The 13468-nt window shown below is 51.1% G+C and overlaps 1 protein-coding gene across 1 annotated transcript in view; it reads left to right on the top strand.

The window, feature by feature from the left end:
- LOC147106640 (uncharacterized) overlaps window positions 1-13468 on the top strand; it is a 230370-nt gene that overhangs the window by 77142 nt on the left and 139760 nt on the right. The window contains exon 4 of the mRNA XM_086008498.1: window positions 2584-2706. Coding sequence (XP_085864624.1) covers window positions 2584-2706 — 123 coding nt within the window. The remainder of the gene's footprint in view (window positions 1-2583; window positions 2707-13468) is intronic.

Raw genomic sequence — 13468 nt, 5'->3', positions numbered from 1 at the left:
GATGCGCAGTTGGAACTTGACAGATCGCAAGTTCAGATGCAGAAATCCTGAACTTGCGGTCAATTTCAAAGGCGGTATGACGGCGTACTCAGATTAGACCGCGAACTCAGGGCCAACGTTTAAGCAAAAAAATAGAAAACTGTTCCTAATTTAGAAATTCTTCATGCAAAATGGAATTGTTATTTTTAAGGAAATTTGATGTCATTTATTTTTCTACCCTTTCTCTTCATTCTCTTTCTCTCCTCACAGACATTACTGAGAGATTTATCTCTGTAATATGAAACATTTGCAGGGCGAATTCAGCATCTGTGCTCCAGGCCTGACACTGTGTTTCACTCCTGTGCTCCTCGGCCTGAGGGCTGTGCTGATGAATGGATTCCAGTACGAAACTGTGACTGATGCTAAAAGATACAGGAACAGAAAGGAAATTCAGTCGCTCATTGTGCCGACAGCTTCTTTCATAATTCAAAGCCCGCAATTCACTATCAATTCTCTGTCATACCAGGTGTCAAATAGAATTTCAAATTACTGAGTTTAATCAGGAGATTGTTGAAGTCTTCAATGTGAAGGTTTTCTGATACAATTCATAAGTGTCAGCTGTGGCTCAGTTGGTAGCAGTCGCGCCTGAATCAGAAGGTTGTGGGTTCAAGTCCCACTCCAGAGACTTGAGCACCTAATCTAGGCTAACAGTCCAGTGCAGTGCTGAGGGAGTGCTGCACTGTCGGAGGTGCCATCTTTTGGATGAGACGTTAAACCACGGCTCCATCTGTTCACTCAGGTGGATGTAAAAGACCCCATGGCACTATTTCGAAGATATTTATCACTAAAATCCGATTATCTGGTCACTATCACATCGTTGTTTGTTGCACCTTGCTGTGCGCAATTTGGCTGCTGCATTTTCTACATTACAACAGTGACTACACTTCAAAAAAAATGTACTTCATTGGCTGTAAAGTGCTTTGGGCCATCAAATGCAAGTCTTTCTTTTTACAATTCAAAGTTGAAAGTGGTGTCTCGTACTGTAGGATGAAGGGTGCAGACAGTTCTTTAAAGAATCTATTTTTCATAGAATCATAGGAAGTTACAGAACGGAAGGAGGTCATTTCGGCCCATCATGTCCGCACCGGCCAACAAAGAGCTATCCAGCCTAATCCCACTTCCCAGCTCTTGGTCCGTAGCCCTGCAGGTTAGAGCATCCCAAGTGCACATCCAAGTACTTTTTAAATGTGGTTAGGGTTCCTGCCTCTACCACCCTTTCAGGCAGTGAGTTCCAGACCCCCACAACCCTCTGGGTGAAGAAATTTCCCCTCAAATCTCCTCTAAACCTTCCACCAATTATTTTAACTCTGTGCCCCTTGGTTTTTGACCCCTCTGCTAAGGGAAATAGGTCCTTTCTATCCACTTTATCTATGCCCCATATAATTTTATACACCTCAATAAGGTCTCCCCTCAGCCTCCTCTGTTCCAAGGAAAACAGACCCAGCCCATCCAGTCTTTCCTCATAGCTAAGATCCTCTACTCCCGGCAACATCCTTGTAAATCTCCTCTCTACCCTCTCTAGTGCAATCACATCTTTCCTGTAATGTGGTGACCAGAACTGCACGCAGTACTCTAGCTGAGGCCTAATTAGTGTTTTATAAAGTTGAAGCATAACCCCCCCGCTCTTGTATTCTATGCCACGGCTAATAAAGGCAAGCATTCCGTATGCCTTCTTAACTACCTTTTCTACCTGGCCTGCTACCTTCAGGGATCTGTGGACATGCACTCCAAGGTCCCTTTGTTCCTCTGCACTACTCAGTGTCCTACCATTTAATGTGTATTCCCTTTCCTTGTTAGCCGTTCCCAAATGCATTATCTCACACTTCTCCGGATTGAATTCCATTTGCCACTGTTCTGCCCACCTGACCAATTTATTGATATCTTCCTGCAGTCTACAGCTTCCTTCTTCAGTATCAACCACACAGCCGATTTTAGTATCATCTGCACACTTCTTAATCATACCCCCTATATTCAAGTTTAGATCATTGATATATACCACAAAAAGCAAGAAACCTAGTACTGAGCCCTGCGGAACCCCACTGGAAACAGCCTTCCAGTCACAAACACACCCATCAACTTCTGCTTCCAGTCTCCAAGCCAGTTTTGAATCCAACTTGACACTTTGCCCTGGATCCCATGGGCTTTTAACTTCGTGACATCTGCCATGTGGAACCTTATCAAAAGCCTTGATAAAGTCCATATACGCTACATCAAATGCATTACCCTCATCTACCCTCCTTGTTACCTCCTCAAAAAATTCAATCACGTTTGTCAGCTACAACCTTCCCTTAGCAAATCCGTGCTGACTATCCTTGATAAATCCGTGTCTTTCTAAATGTCTTTCATGTCTCGTGCAAGTCAAACAAACAGCTAACGCCTCCTGCTCCACCCGTAGTCCTGCCATGTTTAAGTACTTCAGTTCTGTTTGATGATGCTATATTTATCAGCTCGTTTGTTCAATAATAATCCAATGAGGTCCATACAGATTAGCGGTTGGAAAATTGTCAATCTACAATCTGATACTGATGTGTTGCTGTGTTGCAGATCTCGATGAGTGTGCAGGAAGCAGGTCCCCTTGCCAGCAGAGGTGTCAGAACGTGGTGGGCAGCTTTAAATGTTCCTGTAGGCCCGGTTTCTACCTCCACAACAACGGCCATTCATGCACAGGTAGGAAACACCCAGTCATTTCTAACTTGTTTTTATTTTTGTCGTTCCCAACCATCGGCTCAGTGGTATAGTTTTTCATAACCACTGCCCGTGTAATGTCTCTTGATTATTTTATTACATTTACTGTAAAAAATTGTTGACCCAATTATCATCTTCCTTGCCTGAAGGCAATGAAGGTTGCTAGGGTACAGTTGCTAGGGTAGGAGTTGCTCGCTGGTACTTCAGACAAGTGCCCATTCATCACATTGGTCTACTATAGGGTCTAATTTGTCCGATTATAGTACATGTTGGGGATGTTGTTTGATGGACAACAACCCGCTCCCGGTGCAGCAACAACCCACTCCCGGTGCAACAACAACCCGCTCCCGGTGTAACAACAACCCACTCCCGGTGCAACAACAACCCGCTCCCGGTGTAACAACAACCCACTCCCGGTGCAACAACAACCCGCTCCCGGTGTAACAACAACCCGCTCCCGGTGTAACAACAACCCACTCCCGGTGCAACAACAACCCGCTCCCGGTGTAACAACAACCCACTCCCGGTGCAACAACAACCCGCTCCCGGTGTAACAACAACCCGCTCCCGGTGTAACAACAACCCACTCCCGGTGCAACAACAACCCGCTCCCGGTGTAACAACAACCCACTCCCGGTGCAACAACAACCCGCTCCCGGTGCAGCAACAACCCGCTCCCAGTGTAACAACAACCCGCTTCCGGTGTAACAAAAACCCGCTCCCAGTGCAACAACAACCCGCTCCCGGTGCAGCAACAACCCGCTCCTGGTGTAACAACAACCCGCTCCCGGTGCAACAACAACCCGCTCCCGGTGCAGCAACAACCCGCTCCCGGTGTAACAACAACCCGCTCCCGGTGCAACAACAACCCGCTCCCGGTGCAGCAACAACCCGCTCCCGGTGTAACAACAACCCGCTCCCGGTGTAACAACAACCCGCTCCCGGTGTAACAACAACCCGCTCCCGGTGTAACAACAACCCGCTCCCAGTGCAACAACAACCCGCTCCCGGTGCAGCAACAACCCGCTCCCGGTGTAACAACAACCCGCTCCCGGTGTAACAACAACCCGCTCCCAGTGCAACAACAACCCGCTCCCGGTGCAGCAACAACCCGCTCCCGGTGCAACAACAACCCACTCCCGGTGCAACAACAACCCGCTCCCGGTGTAACAACAACCCGCTCCCGGTGCAACAACAACCCGCTCCCGGTGCAACAACAACCCGCTCCCGGTGCAGCAACAACCTGCTCCTGGTGTAACAACAACCCGCTCCCGGTGCAACAACAACCCGCTCCCGGTGCAACAACAACCCGCTCCCGGTGCAACAACAACCCGCTCCCGGTGCAGCAACAACCCGCTCCCGGTGCAACAACAACCCGCTCCCGGTGCAACAACAACCCGCTCCCGGTGTAACAACAACCCGCTCCCGGTGCAACAACAACCCACTCCCGGTGCAACAACAACCCGCTCCCGGTGTAACAACAACCCACTCCCGGTGCAACAACAACCCGCTCCCGGTGTAACAACAATCCACTCCCGGTGTAACAACAACCCGCTCCCGGTGCAGCAACAACCCGCTCCCGGTGTAACAACAACCCGCTCCCGGTGTAACAACAACCCGCTCCCGGTGTAACAACAACCCGCTCCCGGTGCAACAACAACCCGCTCCCGGTGTAACAACAACCCGCTCCCGGTGCAGCAACAACCCGCTCCCGGTGTAACAACAACCCGCTCCCGGTGTAACAACAACCCGCTCCCAGTGTAACAACAACCCGCTCCCGGTGTAACAACAACCCTCTCCCGGTGTAACAACAACCCACTCCCGGTGCAGCAACAACCCGCTCCCGGTGTAACAACAACCCGCTCCCGGTGCAACAACAACCCGCTCCCAGTGTAACAACAACCCGCTCCCGGTGTAACAACAACCCGCTCCCGCTGTAACAACAACCCGCTCCCGGTGTAACAACAACCCGCTCCCAGTGTAACAACAACCCACTCCCGGTGCAACAACAACCCACTCCCAGTGTAACAACAACCCGCTCCCGGTGTAACAACAACCCACTCCTGGTGTAACAACAACCCGCTTCCGGTGTAACAACAACCCGCTCCTGGTGCAACAACAACCCGCTCCCGGTGCAGCAACAACCCGCTCCCGGTGCAACAACAACCCGCTCCCGGTGCAGCAACAACCCCCTCCCGGTGTAACCACAACCCACTCCCGGTGTAACAACAACCCGCTCCCGGTGCAACAACAACCCGCTCCCGGTGCAACAACAACCCGCTCCCGGTGCAGCAACAACCTGCTCCCGGTGTAACAACAACCCGCTCCCGGTGCAACAACAACCCGCTCCCGGTGCAGCAACAACCCGCTCCCGGTGTAACAACAACCCGCTCCCGGTGCAACAACAACCCGCTCCCGGTGTAACAACAACCCACTCCCGGTGTAAGAACAACCCACTCCCGGTGTAACAACAACCCGCTCCCAGTGCAACAACAACCCGCTCCTGGTGCAGCAACAACCCGCTCCCGGTGCAACAACAACCCGGTGCAACAACAACCCGGTGCAACAACAACCCGCTCCCGGTGTAACAACAACCCACTCCCGGTGCAACAACAACCCGCTCCCGGTGCAACAACAACCCGCTCCCGGTGTAACAACAACCCGCTCCCGGTGTAACAACAACTCGCTCCCGGTGTAACAACAACCCGCTCCCAGTGTAACAACAACCCGCTCCCGGTACAGCAACAACCCGCTCCCAGTGTAACAACAACCCGCTCCCGGTGTAACAACAACCCGCTCCCGGTGTAACAACAACCCGCTCCCGGTGTAACAACAACCCGCTCCCGGTGCAACAACAACCCGCTCCCGGTGCAGCAACAACCCGCTCCCGGTGCAGCAACAACCCGCTCCCGGTGTAACAACAACCCGCTCCCGGTGCAACAACAACCCGCTCCCGGTGCAGCAACAACCCGCTCCCGGTGTAACAACAACCCGCTCCCGGTGCAGCAACAACCCGCTCCCGGTGTAACAACAACCCGCTCCCGGTGTAACAACAACCCGCTCCTGGTGTAACAACAACCCGCTCCCGGTGCAGCAACAACCCGCTCCCGGTGTAACAACAACCCGCTCCCGGTGTAACAACAACCCGCTCCCGGTGCAACAACAACCCGGTGCAACAACAACCCGCTCCCGGTGTAACAACAACCCGCTCCCGGTGCAACAACAACCCGCTCCCGGTGTAACAACAACCCGCTCCCGGTGTAACAACAACTCGCTCCCGGTGTAACAACAACCCGCTCCCGGTGTAACAACAACCCGCTCCCGGTACAGCAACAACCCGCTCCCAGTGTAACAACAACCCGCTCCCGGTGTAACAACAACCCGCTCCCGGTGTAACAACAACCCGCTCCCGGTGTAACAACAACCCGCTCCCGGTGCAGCAACAACCCGCTCCCGGTGCAGCAACAACCCGCTCCCGGTGCAACAACAACCCGCTCCCGGTGTAACAACAACCCGCTCCCGGTGCAACAACAACCCGCTCCCGGTGTAACAACAACCCGCTCCCGGTGCAACAACAACCCGCTCCCGGTGTAACAACAACCCACTCCCGGTGTAAGAACAACCCACTCCCGGTGTAACAACAACCCGCTCCCAGTGCAACAACAACCCGCTCCTGGTGCAGCAACAACCCGCTCCCGGTGCAACAACAACCCGGTGCAACAACAACCCGGTGCAACAACAACCCGCTCCCGGTGTAACAACAACCCACTCCCGGTGCAACAACAACCCGCTCCCGGTGCAACAACAACCCGCTCCCGGTGTAACAACAACCCGCTCCCGGTGTAACAACAACTCGCTCCCGGTGTAACAACAACCCGCTCCCAGTGTAACAACAACCCGCTCCCGGTACAGCAACAACCCGCTCCCAGTGTAACAACAACCCGCTCCCGGTGTAACAACAACCCGCTCCCGGTGTAACAACAACCCGCTCCCGGTGTAACAACAACCCGCTCCCGGTGCAACAACAACCCGCTCCCGGTGCAGCAACAACCCGCTCCCGGTGCAGCAACAACCCGCTCCCGGTGTAACAACAACCCGCTCCCGGTGCAACAACAACCCGCTCCCGGTGCAGCAACAACCCGCTCCCGGTGTAACAACAACCCGCTCCCGGTGCAGCAACAACCCGCTCCCGGTGTAACAACAACCCGCTCCCGGTGTAACAACAACCCGCTCCTGGTGTAACAACAACCCGCTCCCGGTGCAGCAACAACCCGCTCCCGGTGTAACAACAACCCGCTCCCGGTGTAACAACAACCCGCTCCCGGTGCAACAACAACCCGGTGCAACAACAACCCGCTCCCGGTGTAACAACAACCCGCTCCCGGTGCAACAACAACCCGCTCCCGGTGCAACAACAACCCGCTCCCGGTGTAACAACAACCCGCTCCCGGTGTAACAACAACTCGCTCCCGGTGTAACAACAACCCGCTCCCGGTGTAACAACAACCCGCTCCCGGTACAGCAACAACCCGCTCCCAGTGTAACAACAACCCGCTCCCGGTGTAACAACAACCCGCTCCCGGTGTAACAACAACCCGCTCCCGGTGTAACAACAACCCGCTCCCGGTGCAGCAACAACCCGCTCCCGGTGCAGCAACAACCCGCTCCCGGTGCAACAACAACCCGCTCCCGGTGTAACAACAACCCGCTCCCGGTGCAACAACAACCCGCTCCCGGTGCAGCAACAACCCGCTCCTGGTGTAACAACAACCCGCTCCCGGTGCAGCAACAACCCGCTCCCGGTGTAACAACAACCCGCTCCCGGTGTAACAACAACCCGCTCCTGGTGTAACAACAACCCGCTCCCGGTGCAGCAACAACCCGCTCCCGGTGTAACAACAACCCGCTCCCGGTGCAACAACAACCCGCTCCCGGTGCAACAACAACTCACGCCCGGTGCAGCAACAACCCGCTCCCGGTGCAGCAACAACCCGCTCCTGGTGTAACAACAACCCGCTCCCGGTGCAGCAACAACCCGCTCCCGGTGCAGCAACAACCCGCTCCCGGTGTAACAACAACCCGCTCCCGGTGTAACAACAACCCGCTCCCGGTGTAACAACAACCCGCTCCCGGTGTAACAACAACCCGCTCCCGGTGCAACAACAACCCGCTCCCGGTGCAGCAACAACCCGCTCCCGGTGTAACAACAACCCGCTCCCGGTGCAGCAACAACCCGCTCCCGGTGTAACAACAACCCGCTCCCGGTGTAACAACAACCCGCTCCCGGTGTAACAACAACCCGCTCCCGGTGTAACAACAACCCACTCCCGGTGCAGCAACAACCCGCTCCCGGTGTAACAACAACCCGCTCCCAGTGCAACAACAACCCGCTACCGGTGCAACAACAACCTGCTACCGGTGCAACAACAACCCGCTCCCGGTGTAACAACAACCCGCTCCCGGTGCAGCAACAACCCGCTCCCAGTGTAACAACAACCCGCTCCCGGTGTAGCAACAACCCACTCCCGGTGCAGCAACAACCCGCTCCCGGTGCAACAACAACCCACTCCCAGTGTAACAACAACCCACTCCCGGTGCAGCAACAACCCGCTCCCGGTGCAGCAACAACCCGCTCCCGGTGTAACAACAACCCGCTCCCGGTGTAACCACAACCCGCTCCCGGTGCAGCAACAACAACCCGCTCCCGGTGCAGCAACAACCCGCTCCCGGTGCAGCAACAACCCGCTCCCGGTGCAACAACAACCCGCTCCCGGTGCAACAACAACCCGCTCCCGGTGCAACAACAACCCGCTCCCGGTGCAACAACAACCTGCTCCCGGTGCAACAACAACCCGCTCCCGGTGCAACAACAACCCGCTCCCGGCGTAACAACAACCCGCTCCCGGTGCAACAACAACCCGCTCCCGGTGCAACAACAACCCACTCCCGGTGCAACAACAACCCGCTCCCGTTGTAACAACAACCCGCTCCCGGTGCAACAACAACCCACTCCCGGTGCAACAACAACTCGCTCCCGGTGCAACAACAACCCGCTCCCGGTGCAACAACAACCCGCTCCTGGTGCAACAACAACCCGCTCCCAGTGCAACAACAACCCGCTCCCGGTGCAACAACAACAACAAACTGTTTCTGATGCATTGGTATAATTATGATGTCACTACTATTTCATTCCTTGAAAGGAAGTAAACATAGCAGAGAGTCACCCATAACCCTGGGTATCCTCAGTACTGGCAACCTTGGTAAAGGCATCCTTGATATAGATAGCTCCTATACAGTTAACTCCAATGGAGATGGCCTTGGTATAGGCAGCATTACTGAGGATACTGTCAGTACGGGTGACCTTGGTACAATTCACTGCTATAAGTTATCCCCAGTATAGATAACCTTAGTGTGAGCATCCCAGTACAGGTAGTCTCAGTACAAGTAATCTTAGTGTAGGTATACCCAGTAAAGGTAACCTTGCTATGCATCCCAGTTGCTGAGAGTTGCTTTTTCGAATTTAATAAAGTTTTTCCCCTCAGGTACAAGCTTTACATTGAAATCAACTTCATATCTTTGTAATACTTCCCTTCTGATAATACTCTGATCCAGGCAGCCAGATCCCCTCAATTCCCCAAGCCGATGTACCGTGTGAAGTTTGGAGTCCAGTGTTGGGTATTGGCATGTGTAGAGGAGGCATCCAGGGCAACGCCATGCATTCCAGTTGGTGACTTCCTTCTTGAAGTTACTTAATCGGTTCCTTTGAAACACTTAACAGTGTTAGGAGAATTCTGTTTTGATATTCTCTCTCCTCTTCTCCCCCCTCAAGACCTTCCATTTTTTGGATTGAATCTCCCCAGAGCGCGTGATAGCTGATAGCATTGTTGGATTCTGCCAGTGAGCAACTCAATTGATTCAGAGCCATTTGACATCCTCCTGGGGACTGGTGCAGTGCCAGTGAATGTCACGTAGACACACTAGATCACTTGGGAATCAAAGACAGACTCTTCCTTTTCCAGATCACCAAAGATACATTTTGTTAGGATGAATGAGGAGAGGCAATATATAACCTAAATGATACAATTTTAAAGGGGGTGCAGGAACAGCGAGACCCGGAGGTTCAAAAACTTTAAAGATGGCAGGACAAATTGAGAAGGCTGTTAAAAAAGCTTACGGGATCCTTGGCTTTATTAATAGAGGCATAGAATATAAAAGCAAGGAAGTTATGCTCAACCTTTATACAGGAAACTTTGTGCTATCCGGCACCGATGGGACTGAGCTGTTGCCGTCCCATCAAAACTACCGGACAAACCAGCGCTAATGTTGAAACATGCGGAGATTTTGAGCTCTGTATCTGGTAACAAACCCTGCTTCTAAACAGTCGGCCATACCTTGGAAGCGTCTCTGTAGCTTAGCAACAGCTTCAGCGAGACCTTGCAGAGCCTGACTGGTGAAAAAAAAGCAACAAAAAGAAAAAAAACCTACGAAAAAAAAAAACTAACGAAACGGCTCCTGATTTTTGCCGGTGGCTCGAGCATTCCAGACAGTTAACCTCCGGATAAACCAAAGTTTCCTGTAAAACACTGGTTAGGCCCCAGCTGGAGTACTGTGTTCAGTTTTAGGCATCACACATTAGCAAGGATGTCAAGGGTGCAGAAAAGATTTACTAGGATGGTAACAGGGATGAGGGAATTCAGTTATGTGGGCAGACTGGAGAAGCTGGGGTTGTTCTCCTTAGATCAGAGAAGGTTAAGAGGAGATTTGATAGAGGTGTTCAAAATCATGAACGGTTTTGATAGAGTAAATAAGGAGAAACTGTTTCCAATGGTAGAAGGGTCGGTAACCAGTGGATACAGATTTACGGTAATTGGCAAAAGAACCAGAGGTGACATGAGGAAACATTTTTTTTCCCGCAGTGAGTTGTTGTGATCTGGAATGCACTGCCTGAAAGGGCGGTGGTAGATGTTTAAAATTGACCCCAGTCGATAGTAGCAGCAAAATGGAACCAGTTGTCAGTCATCTCAAATAACACAATAGTTTTAACCCATTCATGAAAGAGTTAACCAACAAACCAGTTGTTTGGGGTTTTTTGAATGGTCTTCCTTGACAGACTATTCAGATAGTAGATAGCAAACTCTTCTTTGTAGCTTAGCAGCACCCTAATTCTTACCAGTTGCAATCATAATCGGAATTACGTAGGCTTTCTTATCTATTCATGCCTTACATAGAATTACGTAGAATGTACAACACAAAACAGGCCATTTAGCCCAACTGGTTCATGTCCGTGTTTATGCTCCACATGAGCCTCCTCCCATCCTTCTTCATCTAACCCCATCCACATATCCTTCTATTCCTTTCTCCCTGATGTGTTTATCTAGCTTCCCCTTAATTGCATCCATGCTGTTCGCCTCAAATTATTCCTTGTGGTAGCAAGTTCCACATTCTAATCACTCTCTGGGTAAAGAAGTTTCTCCTGAATTCCCTATTAGATTTATTAGTGACTATCTTATATTTATGAACCCCAGTTTTGGAAGAGGGTAGCTAAAGTAAACATTGGTCCCTTAGAGGATGAGACTGGGGAATTAATAATGGGGAACAGTGAAATGGCAGAGACTCTGAACAAATATTTTGTACCTGTCTTCACTGTAGAAGACACTAACAACATCCCAATAATGGATAATCAAGGGGCCACAGGGAGTGGGTAACTAAAGACAATCACTATCATTAAGGAAATAGTACTCGGTAAAATAATGGGATTAAAAGATGACAAGTCCCCTGGACCAGATGGCCTGCATCCCAGGGTCTTAAAAGAAGTGGCTGTAGAGATAGTGGATGCATTGGTTGCAATATACCAAAATTCCCTGGACTCTGGAGAGGTCCCAGCAGATTGGAAAACCGCAAATGTAATACCCCTATTTAAGAAAGGAGGGAGACAGAAAGCAGGAAACTATAGACCAGTTAGCCTAACATCTGTCATTGGGAAAATGCTGGAGTCCTTCATTAAGGAAGCAGTAGCAGGGCATTTAGAAAAACATACTGCAATCAAACAGAGTCAGCATGGTTTTAGGAAAGGGAAATCATGTTTAACAAATTTGCTGGAGTTCTTTGAGGATGTAACAATAGGGTGGACAAGGGTGAGCCAGTGGATGTGGTGTATTTGGATTTCCAGAAGGCATTCGATAAGGTGCCACATAAAAGGTTACTGCATAAGATAAGAGCTCAAGGAGTTGGGGGTAATATATTAACATGGATAGAGGATTGGCTAACTAACAGAAAGCAGAGAGTCGGGATAAATGGGTCATTTTCCGGTTGGCAAACGGTAAGTAGTGGGGTGCCACAAGGATCAGTGCTGGGGCCTCAACTATTTACAATCTACATCAATGACTTGGATGAAGGGATCGAGTGTAATGTAGCCAAGTTTGCGGATGATACAAAGATGGGTGGGAAAGCAAGTTGTGCAGAGGACTCAAAGAACCTGCAAAGGGATATAGAGAGGCTAAGTGAGTGGGCAAACATTTGGCAGATGTAGTATAATCTGGTAAAGTGCGAGGTTATCCACTTTGGCAGGAAAAATAAAAAAGCAAACTATTATTTAAATGGAGAGAGATTACAAAATGCTACAGTTCAGAGGGACCTGGGGGTCCTTGTGCATGAAACACAAAAAGTTAGCATGCAGGTACAGCAAGTAATCAAAAAGACAAATGGAATGTTGGCCTTTATTTCAAGGGGGTTGGAGTATAAAAGCAGGGAAGTCCTGCTACAACTGTACAAGGTATTGGTGCGACCACACCTTGAGTACTGTGTACAGTTTTGGTCTCCTTATGTAAGGAAGGATATACTTGCATTGGAGGCAGTTCAGAGATGATTCACCAGGTTAATTCCAGAGATGAGGGGCTGGATTTTGATTCTGGAGACGTGTAGGAGGTGGGACTACAACTTTTGGGGTTGTAGTCCCGCCTCCATCGAGTTGTGGCCAACCCACTTGATTTTCACTTGATTGACCTTGTTGAGCCCACCCAGCGGGCTCAGCAGGCCAATTAAGGGCCACCCGGCAACAGGTGAAGTCACAGATTGACATTTCATCTGTCAAGAGCTTTTGACAGATGAAATATCAGCGTTTGACAGCTCTTTGAAGCTGTCAAACACAGACAATCTGTACACGAAGTTAATTCCTTCATCTCAGGCTGATTTAGAGATCTCTCCAGAACAGAAAGCTGAATGCTGCAACTTTTGACAGCTCGCGGCCATTCTGCTTTTTGTGCTGGTGAGATGAGGGACTCCCGAGACCTGAAGGAAGGAAGGCTGTAAAGGTAAGTAAAGGTAAGTAAAACTTCGTTAAACACTTTACACACACCAAACACACTTACCTCTGCACTCATGCACCCATCACTCACCTGAACACCGGACATCTCGAACCCTCCAAGCACTTCAGCCCGACGGTCCGCCTCGCCAACTTGGCGTGGTTTGGCGTCGTCGGGAATCCCACACTTCAGGAATAAAAATAGGGATTAGGCTAAAAACTGCCTGTTTACTACCTGTTAACAGGCAGTTAATTGACACTAATCCCCTTCCCGCCTCGGGGAGGCGGGTCCCAGCACAGGTCGGGTATCCGCCTCCTTTGAAACTGGCATGGAGGCGGGATGGGTTCGTGCCCCCCGATTTTGAGATTTTAACCCCCACACGCCTCCAATCCCGCCTCCACGGCCCAATGAAAATCCTGCCCAAGGGGTTTGACTTCTGAGGA

The sequence above is a fragment of the Somniosus microcephalus genome, chromosome 15 (genome assembly GCF_052327205.1).
Source record: "Somniosus microcephalus isolate GS21.2 chromosome 15, FLI_Smic_1.0, whole genome shotgun sequence".
Lineage (NCBI taxonomy): Eukaryota > Metazoa > Chordata > Chondrichthyes > Squaliformes > Somniosidae > Somniosus > Somniosus microcephalus.
The sequence above is the reverse complement of the archived record's forward strand: the minus strand, read 5'-3'. Positions and strand labels throughout refer to the sequence as shown.